Source organism: Coffea arabica, chromosome 7c (assembly GCF_036785885.1).
Source record: "Coffea arabica cultivar ET-39 chromosome 7c, Coffea Arabica ET-39 HiFi, whole genome shotgun sequence".
Lineage (NCBI taxonomy): Eukaryota > Viridiplantae > Streptophyta > Magnoliopsida > Gentianales > Rubiaceae > Coffea > Coffea arabica.
The window spans coordinates 6,393,863-6,413,817 of NC_092322.1; the positions used below are offsets into that span (position 1 = coordinate 6,393,863).

Below are 19,955 nucleotides of genomic sequence, written 5' to 3' on the forward strand. Positions count from 1 at the left end.
AGCTAAAATAATCTCTTCATATCTGTTAATTTTTAAGGTGTAAATTTTGCTTTTAATCCAATACAACAAAAATAAATAGTTTAAGTCAACAAATTTACACTTTATAAAAATTTAAAACCTTATTTTATTTTTTATTGTTGTTGTAAACTTCATAAGGAAAATACCATAAGAGTAGTATTGGAATAAAAATTTTATCCTTCTCGTATTTCCTCCAAAGGGGATAAAATGTTACAAAAAATATCAATTCAAGAAAGAAAGTAAGATTTTAAAAACCTCAGGGGATCCAAGTCATATTATTAAAAATCATGAGAGAGGTTTTTTAAATTATCCCAACTATTTATGTGTTGGCAGAAAATAAGGGTCGACCAACCTACCATGTCGTATATTCATATTCTGATAATTATTATCCTTCATTGCATTTATATACTTTCCATATTTAATTTTGCCCACCTCTCTAATATTTATTTACTTTTTAAATTAATGTTATGTTGTTTTTTTTTTTTAAGATATCTTAAACATGACATCTTAAAGATATCTTTTTGTTTTTTTAATATTGAAACCTTAAAGATATCTTAATGAGTGTCTATTAAAGGAGTCAAATAAAAATAATTATTTCATTTATTAAGTAGGTCCCACGAAAATTAAAGGAGTCAATTTGTATCTGCCAATTCAAGTTTGCTGGTATCACGTTTTCATATCTGTGTTTTGTTTTTTATCAAGAAAGTAACGTTCTGCACTATTTACCAGCCTAAAGAGAAAAGGATGAATAATGGCAAATGCAATCCAAAAAGAATAAAGATAAACACTCCAAAATCCTAATTTTGGATATGAACTAAAATAAGTATAACTTCAAAATAAAAAAGAGAATATTTAGAGTTTAAATATGTATATGACCTCCCAATGTAAACATAAAATCAGGATTATATCTAGAAGTTAGATATATATATCGGACCGTTAGACTCCTCTCCATTAATTGTAAATGATTTTTTCTCTATTACACCTAAATAAATATAATTATAATAGTATTTTTGAAAATAAAAAATATCCATATTATAGTTCTCTAGTTGTTTAAAGTATATAAAAAATTGAAATTAAATTAATTAAATTTGATTGTTGGATTAAATTTTATAACTTTTATCATAATTTTGACCCATTTGCACTATCAAAATGTTTTGTGCAAATTGAACGACAAAACATTCATAAACGAGTTTGATTTTTAAGTATGTTGATCTACTTGTGAAGTAAAATTATATCAACACAAATAGATTATTGTGAAAAACTTTAGTTGTATAAATATCAAAAGATAGATAAATAAATAAAAAGAAAAATAATGGAGAGCTCTCAATCAGATGTATCTCTACTTCTTCTCTTTTGGCCACTTAGAAAGATCTTTTAATTCTTCATTCCTTTTTTTTTTTTTTTTTTTTGCTTTTACATAAATCGACTAGGATACCATCAACAACCCCCAAATTTCCCAGTCAAAGAAAAACTAGAAAATGATATATAATTACACAAAATTATTGCACTTAAAGACTTCCCTCTTCTGTCTTCTGTCTTCTGTCACATGGTATCATTCAAATGTATACAGAAGGGCAAAACCATCACCCACCAGAGTACATTTGCGAATTCTCTGTAGAAACTACAGTACACACACAGTTACACACACTGAAGCTGTAAAAATACACACGTTCTGTCTTGGGCAATGCGACAGCTGCTGTGAAACAAACAATATGGCTGGTCAAGAAAATCTTGTTGAAGATTCTCTCTCTGCTGCATTTGGCAAGGATGTTGAAGGGTTTAGAAGGAATGATGTTTTCGGTTCGGAAAGGCTTGTCAAGATTGGTAAGGAGCTGTTGATCGATCTAAAACACCTAACTATTGGCTCCATGATCAGTGAAGGCCCTTATTCTATTGTCTATGAAGGACTGTAAGTTCTCTATCTTCGTAGTTTCTATTTTTAGTTCATACATTGTCCTAAATTTCTTTGAAGTACTGATGCATTACGGACTTCAGATTTTCTCTAGAGGACATGAGGAAAGCCCATTTCTTTGATTAAAATTTTGAATTTTTAATGGTTTTCTTGGCGGTGTCTCGTGACATGTTCTTTGCACTTTTGTGATGTTACCTTTGATTTCACACTGGTTTATCTATGATAGTTTTAATGTTAGAAGTGTATGCAGCAGCTTTAAATTTTAGGGACTGAGTACAAGATTGAAATTTATATAGTAGATAAAATGATATTTATTCACTAGAAAGAATCATGCACAGGAAATTCTGATTCCGTATGCATGGAATTTGCCGGTGAATATAGGGTTCCCACTTTTAAATTGGTGTTAAGGTTGTGTACGCTGATTTAGTATTAGGGGGATATTGTCAATTTTTGAACTTGAAATTATGTTTGGAAGGTCGAATTTCTTGGACAATAAAAAGATGCTTTTGGAAAAGATTTCAGTGTAGGTGCAGATTTGATGACTAGGAAAAAAGTAAAACTTTATGATAGTACAAAATTTGCATATGAGAGTTGTACTTTCTTTGGGGAGGTCGTCATAGTTTATTTCTGAACTCTTCTGCCCGAAATATCTTTGTGCAACAGCAATAGTATGTTAATCCTTCATGCATCTCTTCAGAAAAGTAGTAAAATGTGGTAAATAATGCCTAAAGGCAATTCAAGTGGCATAGTTGGACCAAGAAAACTAGCAGAGTCACTTGCAAGGGTATGAGCTTGTATAGTACATAGTTTGTGTGCATGCATTTGGCGACTCTATGATACAGATGAGCTTAGTGGATGAAAATGTTTTAGAGGGAGAAACACTTGACTTTAGCTAGTTATACTATGAAAATTGAACTGACTTGGGTTCCAGACTTTTAAAATTACTAATCAGATCTTGGAGATATGATGTTATAGATAACCCTGCAGGGTTGTCTTCAAGAAGATACAATTTTGACTTATCGAACTTTATTTTAGGTAACAAGACCCATAAGGGCCGAGATTGAGGCTCATCAGTTTGCATTTATAAATCTAAGATGCTGTACTTTTTTTTTTTACAATACAAGTATCATATCTTTAGAATGCAGTCCCTCCTTTTACATGGTATGACTACACTAAAGCAGCTTTTCTAACAACCACTTAAAATAATTTGTGTAACATCTGTTAGGTATTGAGAAAGAGCAACTTGGTTTCTTGTAATATCATCCTACTAGGATTTTCAAACATGGAGAGCAGATTAGATAGAATTTTATCAGGGCAGACACAAGGTGAACTTTTACCTGATAAATGAGGCTGGATACTTCTCATTATATACAATACAATCATGTAATAATCAGTTTAAGAGGCAAAGAAGAAATTAGCTGAAATGTGAGAAAGAACCAGTGGCCAAATAATCTTCTAATTTGAGTTTGGCAGTGGTGTCCATGATGTCTACTTGGTCATGTTCACTTTGGGTTGGTTTGTAGTGCCATCTTGGTGCGAGTTTTGTCCAAATTAGTTGCTCATTGAATATATCCTTGCAATTGAGTCATATATTGAACACATGAGATGGAGTGTTTATTCTGCACCAAGTTTTGCAACATTTAGAACACTTGAATGACAATATGCCTTATTTAGTCAAAGCAGATCATCACTGTCTTGTAACTTTAATGAGTTAATGCATATGTTAAGAGTAATAAACTGAATAAGCACCTAAGATTTCCAAATTTACAGTGACAGACTTGTGCTTGATTTTGTATATGGAAAGTCAGCTCACTCTTTCCCCTAACTTTCTTTTCCAAATGATCCAGGGAGAACCTTGAAATAGAATTAGTGTTCTAATACTGAATATTAAAGCTCTTTATAAATGAAGATCATTGGCACCATCCTCTTAGATATGAAATCATCAAATAAACTTTATCCGTCAAAAACTTATTCCGTTCATGTCTAATTTGGCGAAAGAAACTAAACTTTCCTCTCAGTTGCATTATGCATTTGGTAGCTGGCATGATCCTGAGGTTCTTAAACTTTCATTATTCCAAGTTTTGCTGATGTCTATGTGGAATTTTCTGAACTCTTTTTATTGGAGAATGCATTCCAGATATAATTCTGTTCCTGTAGCTGTCAAAGTAATTCAGCCAGACATCTCCTCAAATGTTAGTCCTGAGCGCATGGAAAAGTTTGAGAGGGAGGTTGTGATGCTGTCCAGGGTGAAGCATGATAACATTGTCAAGGTATGTGACAAATAAAAAAGAATGGAATAAACAGGGTGCTGTTCCAAAATGCACCATTATTTATGCTGCATAAAAAAGTTGAATACTATATCCTAATTCTGCATTTGCCAAGGATATGATCTTGTGTTGAATAGTTCATTGGTGCGGCAATGGAACCTGCTTTGATAGTACTCACAGAGCTTATGAAAGGTGGCACCCTTCAGAAATACCTGTGGAGCCTCCGTCCCAACTGCCCTGATATGAAGCTTTCTTTGAATTTAGCCTTGGGAATATCTCGGGCAATGCAATATTTGCATGCAAATGGCATAATCCATCGTGACTTGAAACCCAGTAATACTCTATACCGCTACAGATAAGTTTGCATGTTTAATTCTCCTCTAGTTCTTTTACTATATGGACTTACAGTGCAAGCATTTCAGATACAAGATTTTTAAGACTTCTTAGTAACTCTTACTTCATGTTTTTCAGCTGACAAAACTTGTAATTTTCTGTATTGAGTTCATGTGAAGATATTTAATTTGACACACCGACACGTTCATATTGTGAAGATGTAACATGTTATAGGAGATACAAACGTTTCAGGAAATTCATGCAATGTTTTCCACATAATCAATTTGCTGTATATTAGTTGATGTTCGTTTAACATGCTTCTTACTGGAATTTGTAGCTTCACTGCCATCAAGGAGCATAGATTTTCATGATTTTTCACTTAGTCAGTAGGGCTCCATCAATGGAGAAGAAGAAAAAACCTGCAGTTGCTGAATCTAAACCAACCAAAGACACACAAAAACTATTTACGTATTGCAAGACTCGAAATATTAAATTAACCAGTGAAATGGGTCAAACTCAAAGTCTAAACTTTGTTGGCCTTTTACTTGTTACTTAAAGTTTTTCACTGTTTTGTAGGTAATCTACTCCTCACCGAAGATAAGAACAAGATCAAGCTAGCTGACTTTGGGCTAGCTAGGGAGGAGGCGGCTGGTGAAATGACTGCTGAGGCTGGTACCTATCGGTGGATGGCTCCTGAGGTAACTAATTAATTCCTCCTGATATACATTTAGAATCAGTCAAATTCTCGCAATGAGACTTTATTTATTTCCTAAATCAGTTGTTCAGTATTGACCCACTTAAACTTGGAGGGAAGAAGCCCTATAATCACAAGGTAGATGTTTACAGTTTCTCAATTGTTTTGTGGGAGTTGCTGACAAACAGCACTCCATTCAAGGGGAGGGGCAACGTCATGGTGGCATATGCTGCAGCTGCGGTACGTCCTTCATATGATCTTAAGGATCAGGAACTTAGTGACTAATATCATGATGGATATTCTTGGCCCTTTATTTCATATACAATTTGTTTGGATATAGAAAATATTTTTGACTGTTATCTTGGCATCGACCAAATCTACTTCCTTTGCATATTTGTTCTTGCTCAAATTGTTGCAACAGTAATCTAGTTTCTAGTGATCGATTGACTACTATGCTCTGGATTGACTTTTCTTTTCAGAACCTAAGGCCTAACATGGATAACATTCCAACGGAGATTGTACCCCTCCTAAAATCATGCTGGGCTGCAGACCCTGCTGATCGACCAGAATTTGCACAAATTACAGATTTTCTTTCAAAGTTCATTGCCAACATGTGCTCAGTGCAGAAGACACTGCCGAATCTTTTCGACACAGAACATTCAAAGACGACAGGGGCTGAGGATTCTCTAGTTGCGGTCGAATGTTTGAGGAAGCGTAGGGGCAACAACAAGAAGAAAAGGAGTTTGCTGACTTGTTTCAGCAAGTGTGTTTGATGTGGCTATGGATACGGACTCCTGGGTCTGGATGCATGGACAGCTCATCATCCTGGACATAAACTTGTGATCATCCTGAATTAACTTATGGTCTCAGTGTTGGTGTTTCCAACATTAGATAAAATCGTAAAAAAGCATGACTTGAAACATGAAGTTTGAAGCAATTGCCTTGAGATCATAGGATATCAACCGAACAAGAATCTTAGTGGTTAAATTAGTGTATGTCTTGTTTTAGCAGGTTTCCCGCCCTGATTGAGGAACGGGATCGGTGGCGGGAAATGCAGAGAAAAAGAGAAGAGCTGCTGAGTATAAACGGTAGTTGCATAGGAGAAATTGAATTTTGCAGCATACATGAAGAATCAGTTTTCAGCTAGTCCATCTTAAGAATGGTTAAGAAGTTGTGTCAAACATTTTTGTTGTGATGGTAAAGAGTGTACAGAAAAGGTTGGAAACAGAAGAGAGCAGCTTATAGAAGCAATGATGATGATGTTCCATTTTGTTGATTTTCTCCTTCCAACCAAAAGTTTTTGACCTTTTTACTCATTTTAATAATTTCCCGGGTCCCTCTTTATATTTTGAAGCTAATTGCTGCTCAAGAAATTTGCTGCAGTTACAATCAGGTCTTATGAGCTAGTGACAAACCAGCCTTGTTTTTTGGGTTTTTACTAAATAAAAGACGCATCCTTACAGCAAAGTTCTTTGACAATGGTGTTAGTCATCACTTCGAACTTCTAATTTCTTTTCTCATACGAGCAAATACTCAAATAGAAGATTAACTCGAAGGAATATATAGATGGCAGTGGATTGAGTTTCGCCAATCCGTCGACAAAGATGAGTGACATGTATAATAATATGGTCAATTAGAAGTTTACGTTGTACGCAGGCCTAGAAGATTGTAGTCCTCGCGGAGGTGTTCCAGGTTTTCCATATCATGAAGTGAAAGTTGAAGGTTTTAGATGACAACAACATAAATCCGCAAAGCCGGGGACGAAGATCACAAATTTTCTCCCACATTTAAATGTATACCTCAACTTTAAGTGTTTGTAGAAGCCCTCCGGGGCTTGGTCTGGCGGTTGAGGTTGCTGTCTTGCTGAAGATGGAGCCTTAGGTCCCTGGTTCGAACCTTGCTGCCAACAAATTGTGGAGGGTGGAAAATAGTCTGCGAGTAGGACGAGACTTTTGCCTTATAAAATAACTGCGACAACTTGAAGGAGGCGACCGTGTTGTTGTTGTTGTGGGCAATGTAGGGATCTCATTAAAAATGCATGCTGACGTGATCTAAACACCAACGGTCAAAGTCAATTTGCAAACGAGAGGGGCGTATTTGTCATACAATTTTTAGATTGAGGGACCTTTTTGTAGTTTGACCAAAATACAAGGTGTAAATGGTAATTTGATCAAACCTCAAGGAAGATAAATGTAATTAAACCAATAAATTAAGTTATCCAAAACAAGGAGTTTGCGGGGTCATGCCTATCCATCCAATGCATGCCAGCTAGATGCCTCTCTGCGTTCACGTGTCACATTCTCAAAACCCCAATGTTCCCTACGCCCTCCATCGGCATCCATCCGCTCCCAGAAGTCCATCTTACTTATCAGCTTCCCAAAACTCAAAAGCCCAACCACCGTTTAAACAACATCGGAGCTCCGTTGGGGCTGCAAATGAATAGAACCGTTTGCAAACAAGTCAAGTTCGATCAATATCGAATTCGAGTTAATTAAATTAAATTATAATTAAAAAATATTCAACTTATTAGTTTGCGGTTCAATTCGATTATATATATTATTTTAATAATAAAATTACATATATATATATATTTTATTATTTATTAATAAAATTTATTATTTTATTCATTTTTAAAATTTAAAATAATTATTATTTTTTTTAAATTTTTTTAAACTTGAGCTCGACTTGAATTTGGGTCAATCTTGAGGTCAAACTTTACATTAAGAACTCATTAAACTTGAGCTCAAATTCGATTTTCATTCAACTCGACTTGTCTGCACCCCTAAACTCCACCATGAAGTCCCATAAACAGCACGGATATGACACAATTCTTTATCAAAAAATTTTTTTTTTTTAATATTTTGAGCTTGTCTAATAGGGGGTGTCCGCTAGGAGAGTTTATTTCTTGTAACTGTGAAATTAATTACAATATAAAGTGTTTGAATATAGGAGTACAATAAATTTGAATATACACATTCACATAATAGATTTATATATACTTTAGGCTATTTGTTAGAGAATTTTTAAAATTTTTTAATAGTTAATTCCTGGGTTAGTAGCACGTATTAAGATAATAGTTCACTCAAAATTTTTAAAAAAATAAAGTTAATTAAGAAAATGTATAAATATAACAAACGGTATTAATAGTTAACAATAAGTCAGATTTGATTTAGGCTTGTATTCGCGAGCACTTGGAATAGACATCTATTTTTTTTTCAACTGTCGAAATAATTGGAAACCTCCAACAAAGTTAGATTAACATTTGGAGGTAATCGACGTCAAGGTGTTAAGCACAATCTAAGGTGGAATTCACAAACCAACACTATCCAACCAATTGGTGGAATAGACATCCATTAAGGTGTAAAAAAAAAAAAAAAAAAAAGGAAAGAACCTTAAGTCCAGTTCAACAAACAACAAAACATTAATGAGCACTAACAAGTCAAGTACTTGCATGGTAAGTAGTAACAAGAGAGTTACCATCCATAGTAGGGCTAGAAGTAAGTAGCACAAGAAAAAGACCTTAAGAAGAAAAGAATCCAGCGAAGCCGCTGCCCACCATTTCCATCTTCAGTTATGTAGTACATGGGTCAAAAGTCAAAATTTGAGGAGAGGGACCGACAGAGGTGGTCGTGTCATCGTGTGTGCGTCGACGTAGATACTGCCGCCGTGTCGTTTTCCTTCTCTGTCCTCCTTCCATCTAGGTGATAAATAAATTGATACTAGTAGTTTGTGTAATTCCTTCCGTTTCCCTGATAGTAACATTTCTTTCCTGCCACTGCCCTGAGCTAAAGATAAGAGTGGATGATACAAAGTACTGCTAGTATTACTACTATTATCCTGGCTGAGTAGAGTGGTAGTAGCGTATTAAGAAGCATGGTAGTATGTGATTCAGAATAATAAAAATCTGAACCACAACAGACAGATATTCCAACAAAATCACCGGCGAAGGGGATTTATTGTCCACTCTTTTTCTATTTTTTTGTTCTTATGAAAAAAAAAAAAATAGTACTACTACTAAGTATTACTTAACTAACAGCCCTAGCTTCCCAACCGTTGGATCTCAGTCGAACTCTCTATCTTTTACAGTACTACTAGTAGAAGTAGTAGACTAGTCGCAGTATAATAATAAGGTTTTCTCGTTGGTACGAACTGGGAAGCATCAGACTTGTCCCAACAAAAGACTCTCAGTACGCAGGCAGGTTTGTAATTGTTGCTACGCTTAAAAAAAAAAAAAAAAAAAAAGGGTTGTATTTGTAGTGGGGGTGTTGTTGTTGTTGTTAGTCTAAATCTAAATCTATCCGAGTTGGAGTGTGTTTGGGCGTTCCACCTCATCCCTCCTCTCAGACTCTCTCTCTTTCTTCTTCACACACCACACCCACACCACCACCTCAGGTCTGTTTTCTCTGTGTCTTTCTCTCTCTCTCTCTCCCCCTCTCAGTCCCCGCTCTCTCCCTCGTTCTTTCCGTCTCCCTTCATTTTTATTATTCTTTTCTCTGCTTCTTTGCCTTTTTTTTTTTTTTTTTTTTTTTTGTCTCTCTCTCTCTTGCATATACCCATATCCACGCACACCGTCTATGTAGGACTCGTGATAAACGCAGTTGAATTTCGTCGGCTTCTGTTTTTGCTTTATTTGTTCCTTTTCTTAAACGTTGTTTCGGATTAATGAGTATGATTTGTTTGCTGCGGGTGTGAATTGTTGAATTTAACTGCTTTTCTGTCTTTGAAATTTTGAGTTGTTAAGGACAAGAGCTGAGTGAATTTAGTGGCCCGGAGGATTAGCGTATCATGTGATTCTATGGAGTTGTTCGGTAGGAAAGGAGAATTTTGCGTCTTGTATTTTAATTTTCGGGCCGAATTAGTGTTTTGGATTTCTATTAAAGAGGGAGGGCTAATGGGAATGCGTAGTAGTGATAACACTATTCAATTGCGGGTGCATAGCCTGCCGTAAAGTTGGTGTGCTTATTTAGTTGTATTGGGTGTAGAACGCGGCGAAGCATAAAGAAATGTGCTTGGTTTTCGTCAGAACTCTAGTTATGATTAATTGTTGATGCAAAAATATCATGTTTGTGTTGTGATTCATCATTCATAATATGTCATGCTGCTTGAATTCCTGTTCTCTTCATCAATTAATGCATTTTAGGCAAGCTAACATCTAAGACGCGTTACACCCTTTTTTCTTTTTCCATGTTTCCAATTATTTTATTTTCTTTTATTTTTCTCCTTTCCTGGTTTGATTGTTTAGGGCCAGAATATCCTGGTCTGTCAGCGCGATCCCTGGCTTAGCTCTCTTGTAATCTTAGAGAAATGCTGAAAATGATAGAACGTTTGGTGACTTAAGAGTATGTGGTTGCTAGTAAACGTTACATAGATGTGATACAAGGTTTAGTACTTCTTGTGTTTTGGTATAACAGCTGAAGGACAATTGGAGCTGGAAGGAGCTGTGGTGTCTTCAGCCTGACATTTGCTAATATCTCATGCTGTCTTTGGCTTAATTGGTTTCGTGCTACGGATCTCTTGTTTTTTCAGTCTTCGGATGCTGCTGTGCTTCCGTTTGTGTAGAGCTTTGTTTCTGATTACAATAGTTCAGCCTTTTGGTCTGTCTTACAATTGGAAACTGATATTTGTGGCTTTATAACATAGAATATCGTGAAAGGATTCAAAAGAAAAGGTTGCCCCTTAGAATTTAGGTGCTCTTTCTTTCTTGCTTGATTAGAAGAATATAAGCTTCCACAGAGAAACTTAGGATTATAGTCATTGAGGTAATGATTGTATACCACTGATGCTGACAATACTAATTGCTTCCAAATGTCGATCCGAAAATATTCATTTTCATAATTTCATGCTATGCTTATGCATGCAGGTCCTTCTATATTTAAATTAAGGCTACAAGAACTCCTATTGTGGACTAATAGATAAGGCAGGTCATTGAATCTACAGTCCACTTGTCCAATGGGGACTGGGGAAGAAAGCACCCCTGCAAAGCCTTCAAAACCTACACCCACAAATCAGGTAAACTTCCTTTTATTTTCTCCATGTATTTAAGTAGGTTGAGACGTACGTTCTTTTCAACTCAGTCTTGAACAACATTTTCCTGAAACATACTTGTAGGAAACTCCTGCTACCCCTTCATATCCTGACTGGTCAGCCTCTATGCAGGTTTTAAATTATTTTCTTCATCAAATTTCATCTAATGTGCAACTAGGACAGGATATTCAGTACTTCCACATAGTAATACCTAACTGAACTTTCTCTTGTTAGGCTTACTATGGTGCTGGAGCTACTCCACCCTTTTTTGCATCAACTGTTGCTTCTCCTAGTCCCCATCCCTATTTATGGGGCAACCAGGTGAGAAGTTCCGTTAATCTTTTGCTCTTCCCTTCCATTTTCTGACTTTGTAGGAGTTCTACTCTGGAGGACCTTGCTATGAATAGCTAAAATCGTGACTTTATGCACGTACTTTTCAGCATCCTCTGATGCCACCTTATGGCACTCCAGTTCCTTATCCAGCGCTATATCCAGGGGGAGTTTATGCTCATCCTAACATGGCAATGGTAATCTGGACTAGAATTGTAGTTTTTTGATTGGTTAGCAGAAATCATGCCATGATGATGATGCCTAATTTGATTTGTTAGTTTTTGTCTTTGTCAACTAATGGTGCTTCTTTTCTTTTATTTTCTTGTTATGTATGTGTTAGGCTCCAGGAGCGGTACAGGCTCCTATAGAGTCGGATGCAAAAGCTCCTGATGGGAAAGACCGGAACACAAACAAAAAACTCAAGGGTCCTTCAGGAAACCCTGGGTTGATTGCTGTCAAGGCTGGGGAGAGTGGGAAAGCGGCTTCAGGCTCAGGAAATGATGGTGCAACTCAAAGGTGGATTGGCTTGTTATTAAACTTTTCTTCTAACCTAAATTACATTTTTTTATCTTGTAATGCACTTGAATGAAAAGATATGCTTCATATGGTGGGTTGCTTATCACATCTGATAAGTTTGTCTGCTAAAATACAGTGCTGAAAGTGGAAGTGAAGGTTCATCTGATGGAAGCGATGAGAATAATAACCATGTATGTCTTTTTCAGGCTGTAGGAAAGGTAAATATAACGCTATGACTTTCTTCAACTGAGATGTTTCTGATTTTGTATCTCAGGAACTTTCTGCAACAAAGAAAGGCAGCTTTGATCAAATGCTTGCAGATGGTAAATTTTTTGTTGTCTCTACCTTTAATAATGCATATATTTAACTACACGTATTAAATTCTGTTTACTATATTGTCAGGAGCCACTGCACAGAACAATACTTCTGTAGCAAATTTTCAGAATTCAGTGCCTGGGAATCCTGTAGTCTCCGTGCCTGCTACTAATCTAAATATTGGAATGGACTTGTGGAATCCATCTTCTGGAGCTTCTGGAGCCATGAAGATGCGTCCAAATCCTGGTGTCTCACCTGCTGTTGCTCCTGGCATGATGACTGACCAGTGGATTCAGGTGTGAATCTTTCAAGTTCTGTCCATCTCATTGTGCGTCCCATTTTAATAAGTGGTTGAAATATAGTGTTATCTGAATTAGTTACTGCTTAGTTAGTTTCCAATTATGGAATTGGTGGGTTTTGAAAATTGCTTTGAAACCAAAAATGAGTTGAAAAGCATGAATGTCCTTGGGTTATTTATTGCTTGTGCAACCTAATATCTAATTTTTTTTAATGGTTTTAGGGAATTCTTAATGAGACAATAAAAATAGATTCTTTCCGTTGAATCTTACTGTGTTTTTTGTCCAAAGTTGAAATTCTTAATGATCTTACTGTCTTATGTATTTGCAATTTTTGTCAAGTACTTCAACTTTTGCTTGTAAGCTAATTTTCTTCAAGTTTGAATAGAGTCGAACCCGATCAAAGTATCCCCTCCAAAATCTGGATTTGATGATTAACTAGCTTAATTGGCTATAGTGGTTGACAGCTGTCTGAAGTAAAATAAACATAAATTAGTAAAATATTTTGTAGTTTGATAAATCCTCCTACTATGTACGGTAAAATCCATATAATACCATTAACTTGTTTGATTTGATTAGATCCCGAGTACATATTTTTTTGTTGATTTTCTTCCAGATTAAATGATAGTTAAACTTTCAATATAAAATTTGATACAGTTGGAGGGTTCACAGCATCACACTTAGAATTTTATGATACTTGATTCTGGGTTGTTATCTTAAACTATCTGATTGACAGTTCTATGAACTTAAACTTGCTCTTAAAAGCGCTCTAATGCCCAAATTATTGCTCGAGAGTGTCTAGTTAGAGTTTTGTTTCAGTTACAGGTGTCTCTTATGTTATTGCCATTTCCTTTTCATAGTTTAACATTTTTCTTCAGGATTATATTTCTATTTTCCTTTTTGGCTCAGCTATCAATGCATTATAGATAAGATTATCCATCGTATATTTGAGAGGTTCAATATTAGTTGTTTGCACAATTTGGGACTGTAAAGATCATAGACCTATATATTATTCTGAACATTTTGTAGTCATGACCTTTCAATTCACAGGATGAGCGAGAGTTGAAAAGACAGAAGCGAAAGCAATCTAATCGTGAGTCTGCCCGGAGATCAAGATTACGCAAACAGGTATGTATCTCAAGTTTTATGGCCATAAAATACATTTTCCAACGTTTCTTTGTAATTGCCTTATTGATTCATGATGACACCTCATCTCCTTCAGCTCTTCTATTTGTATTGAGCACATATTACTGTGTTTTCACAAAATTTAGTTACTTTTCCATGTTATGATTCTATGTGCTATGTGATACTTGTAAAAATGTGTAGATTTCACATTGGGTTTTGGATGAATGTAAATAATTTTATGCACATATGCTTTCCATTTAATTTAGATAGACCACAAAACTCTCGTGGTGTTTCCTGAGCGAATGTATATGCAAAATGAGCCGCTATTCTCTATCTGTTTGTACCTATGAGGATTTATCTCCTTTTACTACTCCTTAGCTGTTAGCTCTAGGTCCTGTTAATACTATATCCACTTTTCTGTCACAGTTACCAAGCTGATGTAGATTAAAAAAAAAAAATTTGTGTCCCTCTACTGTTGTCAACCCCTCGAGGAGGTTATAAAAGAGCTGACCTTGAAATGAAGAGCTTTTGCAGGTTGTAGGTGGATTTTCGGGTGAATGGTCTTTTTGTATTGAGAATGTATAATACCTTTTGCAAGGAGATACTGCTATTCTTTTATTTTCTTGTGTTTTGACTTAGGACACCTCTAGTCCTTGGCAGAGGGACTTGAGTAGCTAACCATGAAAAGTATTGCTACAGCTGTACAGCCTGGAAATGATCTTTTAGTTACTGTGAGATTTTTCTTGTGGAAGTTATTTTTTGAAATTTTACGAGTCATTGAAGTGGGTTTCATCTGAAGGGAAGCAAAAGAGTGTTTTGTGATTATGATGAGATGAGCTCATGAGGTTTCTTAAGTTGCCAAAATGTTAGAGATTGTTGGAATGATAATAATCTTGCTTAGGAAAAGATTTTAAAAGGTTTTTCTTCAGGAATGGTGGGAAACAATTTAGAGGAAATATCTTACTGGGTTAATATGCATGGTTGCTTAGTTATAAGAAGATGGGTTGACTGTAACAAGAGCTCATTGAGATGCCTTGTAATGGCGCAAAGACAGTTGTACTCCACTTGCTCATAGTGTCCTCTTATTTGATAAACTTGGGAAGAAGCAATTGGTGCATCATTTCACCTAAAAGGGTGATTTTCATTATTTGGAGGAATTAATACACTAACATTTATTTATATATGTCAGACAACTTTAAACTGTTTCTTCAAATTGTAATGTTACTTTGATGTGTCTTATTCTGAATCATGGTGCTTTTCCTATTCTGCAAGCAACCAAGATGACAACCCTAGGATGCTGCACCTCTTGTACTGAGGACAATTAAGAGGAAAATTTCTCTAGATTTCTTAACATGTAAAGTGAACTACGAATTACTGAATACTTGAGTCAGAACCTCAAAAGGAGATCTTTTGATTGTTCTGCTTCAAATACTTGTTATTATCATTGATTCTCTTCTTTGACAATTTCTGAGATTAATTGCCTAAACTGAACAGATTTCCTGTATAAATTGTTTTTAGCTGATGACAATTTCCTATTCTCACTAGGCTGAGTGCGAAGAGTTGCAGCAGAGAGTCGAGTCACTGAACAGTGAAAATCGTGCACTTAGGGATGAGCTACAAAAGGTTTCTGAGGAATGCGAGAAGCTTACATCCGAAAATAACTCTATTAAGGTTGGTAAAATCACCTTTAATATCGCATTGTATCTGTCGCTCGCCACTAGTTATTTCATGCAACAACTGTTTTCAGCACAGTATTCTACATTGTGCTTTCCGTTCTGGATGTTTATGTCTCGGTTTATTAACACGTCTGTTTCCTGGCTGAACCTATGCCCTCCCCACCCACAAAACTGTTCCATTGCTGCCTATGATGGATTTGCTGCTGAAACAGGAGGAGTTGACTAGGTTGTGTGGACCAGAGGCAGTAGCTAAATTAGAGAGCAGTAGCATCACCCAACTTGAGACAAATGGTGATGAAGATGACCATTGAGAGAAGTGATTTCAGATAAAGTGACTCAGTTTATAATTGCCCGGAAATTATGCAAAGTACCTGAGAAATTTATTACTCTAGGGTTGATTAGGTAAAGAATGTTTGGTTTCTACTAATTATACAGTTTAACCATATCTCAGTTGTAACTGTATCATAATACTGTCGAATTCCAACATGAGCTCAGTTTGTGCTCTTTGGTGTACTAGTAGTCAATTGGAGAAATAGAAGAAAGAGTAGTTTTTGGGTGATTCTGTCGTCCATTTTAAAGTTTTGTTTTCCTATTTATATGCAATTTGATAATGCAAACAACTATTTCCAGCATAGTTCGGATGGGTGGAGACGTTGCATACTTTGGTTTTATTATGTGGTTCTTGAAGGAGAAACTAGACAGCTGCAAGGCTCCTTCACCTGAAGTTCCAAATGAAAGAGGGTCGTTCGATTCTGATTGGACTGTCAAAAACAACTTTGGGTTGATTCTAGTGGCAATCTAGTTTAAAGCTGTCTCGGAATTGCACATGTCCATGAGGCTTTGCGACTGATAGATTCCGAAGATTGCCGGTTTTCGTTAAAAGGTCCAATGCTTTATGGTGAAAATGACAGTCATCTTTTGAGGTGAATTATTTAAAAGGATGTCAGAGGTATGGTATGCAAAAGTTTTACATTCTCTCAACGGAGTGAACAAATGCATTCTGAAATTGAGGAGAGAAAGAAGTTTTGTGAGTTAACAATATGCTCGATGCAAATTATGATAGCATTCAAGTCTCTGTCATTTCATTTAGTGTTGTCTTTAGCATTTGCAGCTTATAAAAGTGAAGCGAAGCGAGTGAGTTCTTGCCCTCAGACATCAGTCGCTCAGTAGCATATACGACAGTTCTTGCTGAAAAACTAAAACAGTTAAAGACAGACAATGCTCAAAGGAAAGCGAAAGAAAGAAACACAAGAAGTAAACCCCACCCTTTGTTTTTACTTTTACAGCCAAAGCACAGGCATAAGCTATATAAGCTGTACCTAAACCACAGGTAATCCCAAGTTAAATTACATTGTACCCTTACGCAAATTACTAGTTTCATCACATGCTTCCTACTTAATTTAATCCCCCATTATCAGGTTTAAGACTGCCGCTTATTCTGCTAAAAGCTGTTGCTGTTATGCTTGCTGCTAATACCTCCATGCTGACGTGGCAACGAGGGCCCTCTCATGCCAGCAAAGCAGCATCTCCGCCTGTCTCCTCGCCACGTGGAACCCCCTCACCTGTACTCTCCTTATCAAACACTCGGCTTGGAAGTCAGCAAACTGGCTCAGCGCCACCGGCCTCAGACCGGCCGCCACAAAAGCCTCCCTCCACGGAGCTCCACGGCGGCCGGCCACCCCGACCGCCTCCAGAATCTTTGGATAAATGACAAAACTCTCCATTTTATTCATCCAATCATCAGCACCCCCACCACCGTTCGCAGCCTCCAAGGACTCCAACAGCGTCGAGTAAAACTCCAGCCCGTCTATCAAAGTCTGCCTGAAAGACATCGTTCCGAACCCGATCAACCCTTCGCAATCCAAATGCACCACGACATGCGGCGAAACGCGGCGTAGATCGCTCAAGAATCCTGTCCCGACGCGGCGAAAAATAGTTGGAGATAAAAGAATAGCAACCTTCTCACCCTCCATGAATTTGATAGCTTTAAAGGAACAAAACTCAAATGTACGTACTAAAACGAAGTCCAAATCGAAGCCGATATTGAGTTCTCTCGCGAACTGAGAAAGATTTTCTCTGATCAACTTAGACTCCATTGCATACTCCTCTCCGACCACAGCGGTAATCCTGAGAACCGGCGGGGCTGCTTTGCGCAACTCGGCTTTATCAGCTAGCTCTTTCATGAAGGAAGCCCAGTGGCCTCCGAGGCCGATGTCGAAGTCGATGACGTGGATGAGCATGGAGCCATCAACAGCTTCGAGGACGGCTTGGTTGGCCGTGAAGCTGGAGAACATGGGTACAGGGGAGATGTTGGAGAAGGCCTTATGGGCTTTGATGCTCTGGATAACCTCGGAAGAAGTGGATGGCTGAGTTAGACGGGTTGACCCGGTGAGTAGGGTTTGCAGAGCTTCCTTGAAGTAGAAGGCAGCTCGTTGGAGTGGCTTCCCTGTTGGACCTCGGAGGCGCTGGTTGAGCCGTCCCAGTATCACGTGAGTCAGGTGAAGCGAGTTGGTCTCAAAGCACTCGGCGAGTCGGATGAGTTCATCGACGTAATCAAACCCTGGATTCCAGGTGAGATTGGTATTGTGATGATGAGCATCATGAGAGAGCCCGAGAGAGTTGATGGAGCTATCGTTGAAAGACGACGGGTACGTAGAGATATCGGGGAGGGTGATGTCGGAAGGGACAAAGAGAGTAGAATCAAAGGAGTTATGAGTCGGGGGAAACTCGGGAAGATTTTGGAACTGAACTTGAGACCCGCTTGGTGTGAACTGGGAATGACTAAAGGTAGTAGGTCTGGAAGTGGGGGTTGGATTAGAATCTTCATGCAAGCCCAATTCTCTCATCAAAGAATCCCAGTCTACTTCGAAATGATTCAGCACATGATCCTCCAGCTGAAGACCTGTGTCGTCCCAGACGGTGGAAATATCGGTATTTGAGGACGGAATTTCGGTGACCGGACTCGGACTTTGTCGGAGCTCGAGAACTGATTTTGGCTCGTAGCCCAGAAAAGTGTTGCTGTTGATGGAGGTGGTGGTGGTGGTGGTGCGGAGGTCGTTGTTGTTGTCGTTGCAATTCACTTGTTTCGTTGAGTTCAATATTGATGGTTGATTTTGAATAAAGGGCACTTTCATTTCTCGGTAAGAAGAAGAGGATAATAAAAGTCACCAAGAACGCCTAAGTAAGAAAATAAATCTCTCTTTCTCCCTCTCTATATATACTATAAGATATCTGTACGGCTCTGTTTAGCCTGTACTATGTGTGTTTGTTTGGTTGGCTTGTTCAGTTTTTGTAATGTTGAAGTTAGAAATGTGTGGGAAAAATGAAGAGCTAGAGGGAAGGAGGGGGGGGGGGCTTTTGGAGGTTATGATTGTGGGCTTTTTATAAACTATCTTTGTTTGTTTGCGTGCGGTCGTGGGTGCATGAGAAGTATGGGATGATGAGGGTTATGGGGTGGGATAGAGATGAGAGAATGTTGGATTGATATTGGAGTGGGAGTGGAGAGTCATGGAAGGCATAACAGACATGTATATGTGGACAATACATGAAGAAAAGGGACACGAGTCAGAAGATTGATGAGGGAGTTGATTGGATTGATCTATCTTTCGGAAGCTTCTTGTTCAAGCCTCCAAAGCCATTGTATACTCTTTTGAAGTTGAGGAGGTGATGAGTAACCTTTTTTTGATTCTCGGCGTTCAGATTTTAACTTGGTTTTTCCTCTACTTTTGCTTTCTAACTTATCTTTATGGTTTCTGGCTCTGGCAATAGGCCTTTCTTGTGGTGCAATGTCATTTACTAGTATTTTCTTGACGTAGAAAGGGCTGTCACGCCTTTGCATTACACTACTAGTAGTAGTATTTAGAACCAGTGGTTGTGTATACTCCACGGAAGGAAAAACAACTGAAAAGGAAGAGTTGATGGCTCTTTCTGTTTCTGGCTTCCATCCTGTCAATTCGAGAAAGGCATATGTTTTAGTGGAGGTCCGGCTGTATTGATGGTCTGGCATATGGGAGCTGAAATGGGCTGCGAAAATTGCTAAAAAAGAACAAGAAGAACTTGAGTTGTTGATTTATTGTTGGCGTTTTTGACTTCTCTAAAGAGCATTGTACAACGATGGAATTCCGAAACTATTTAAGATGAACTAGCAGCTGCTTCGTTTTTGTTTAATAAAGTGCTAATAAACAAGGGTGATGCACATAGCTAGCCAGAGACAATTGAATCCAGAAGCCAATTCTCGAAATTGTTGGTTTTGTTCATCGTTTAGCTGACCTTCTTCTTAGTCCTTTTTGGACTTTTGAGGATCCTGAATGTCTCCCAGTGGCCAGTGACCGCATCTTGCACACTTCTCCTTACTTTCTGCGAGGGTAATTCACTATTCTCACTCTTTTCTTTCCTTTTTTTTTTTTGGGTTGTGGAGAAAATAATATAATAGGGTTGTCTATTCTATTT

At 37.4% G+C, this 19,955-nt stretch overlaps 3 protein-coding genes across 5 annotated transcripts; 2 read left to right on the forward strand and 1 right to left on the reverse strand.

Moving 5' to 3' along the window:
• Window positions 1-1,425: 1,425 nt before the first annotated feature.
• Window positions 1,426-6,500, forward strand: LOC140010788 (serine/threonine/tyrosine-protein kinase HT1-like). 2 transcript variants are annotated; one of them, XM_072058317.1, is made up of 6 exons: window positions 1,433-1,927; window positions 4,068-4,200; window positions 4,335-4,530; window positions 5,107-5,228; window positions 5,309-5,464; window positions 5,704-6,500. In XM_072058317.1, exons 1-6 carry the CDS (start codon window positions 1,497-1,499, stop codon window positions 5,995-5,997), a joined length of 1,332 nt encoding a protein of 443 aa, XP_071914418.1. In that variant the 5' UTR covers window positions 1,433-1,496; the 3' UTR covers window positions 5,998-6,500. The 2 variants fall into 2 exon arrangements, with proteins under 2 accessions (XP_071914419.1, XP_071914418.1); XM_072058318.1 differs by lacking the exon at window positions 5,309-5,464 and having other exon boundaries at window positions 1,426-1,927.
• A 2,964-nt stretch (window positions 6,501-9,464) lies between these two features.
• Window positions 9,465-16,065, forward strand: LOC113699423 (G-box-binding factor 1). Of its 2 annotated transcripts, none has more exons than XM_027219797.2 (12): window positions 9,465-9,616; window positions 11,085-11,233; window positions 11,333-11,380; window positions 11,483-11,569; window positions 11,689-11,775; window positions 11,919-12,094; window positions 12,231-12,285; window positions 12,369-12,417; window positions 12,497-12,705; window positions 13,756-13,833; window positions 15,376-15,501; window positions 15,719-16,065. In XM_027219797.2, the coding sequence occupies exons 2-12, from the start codon at window positions 11,174-11,176 to the stop codon at window positions 15,815-15,817; spliced, it is 1,074 nt and encodes a 357-aa protein (XP_027075598.1). In that variant the 5' UTR covers window positions 9,465-9,616; window positions 11,085-11,173; the 3' UTR covers window positions 15,818-16,065. The 2 variants fall into 2 exon arrangements, with proteins under 2 accessions (XP_027075598.1, XP_027075600.1); XM_027219799.2 differs by lacking the exon at window positions 9,465-9,616 and adding an exon at window positions 9,623-10,983.
• Window positions 16,066-16,756: 691 nt separating this feature from the next.
• On the reverse strand, window positions 16,757-19,840 carry LOC113699422 (scarecrow-like protein 15). Its single transcript, XM_027219796.2, has one exon. It carries the CDS (start codon window positions 18,638-18,640, stop codon window positions 16,976-16,978), a length of 1,665 nt encoding a protein of 554 aa, XP_027075597.1. The 5' UTR covers window positions 18,641-19,840; the 3' UTR covers window positions 16,757-16,975.
• Window positions 19,841-19,955: the final 115 nt, after the last annotated feature.

Bases quoted from the DNA above. Each gene is read 5' to 3' on its own strand.
- LOC140010788 (XM_072058317.1), top strand. From the start codon at position 1,497: ATGATATATAATTACACAAAATTATTGCACTTAAAGACTTCCCTCTTC. The intron at 1,928-4,067 runs GTAAGTTCTCTA...AATGCATTCCAG, and splicing joins TCTATTGTCTATGAAGGACT to ATATAATTCTGTTCCTGTAG. The intron at 4,531-5,106 runs GTAATACTCTAT...ACTGTTTTGTAG, and splicing joins CCATCGTGACTTGAAACCCA to GTAATCTACTCCTCACCGAA.
- LOC113699423 (XM_027219797.2), top strand. From the start codon at position 11,174: ATGGGGACTGGGGAAGAAAGCACCCCTGCAAAGCCTTCAAAACCTACA. The intron at 12,286-12,368 runs GTATGTCTTTTT...TTTGTATCTCAG, and splicing joins GCGATGAGAATAATAACCAT to GAACTTTCTGCAACAAAGAA. The intron at 15,502-15,718 runs GTTGGTAAAATC...CTGCTGAAACAG, and splicing joins CCGAAAATAACTCTATTAAG to GAGGAGTTGACTAGGTTGTG.
- LOC113699422 (XM_027219796.2), bottom strand. From the start codon at position 18,640: ATGAAAGTGCCCTTTATTCAAAATCAACCATCAATATTGAACTCAACG.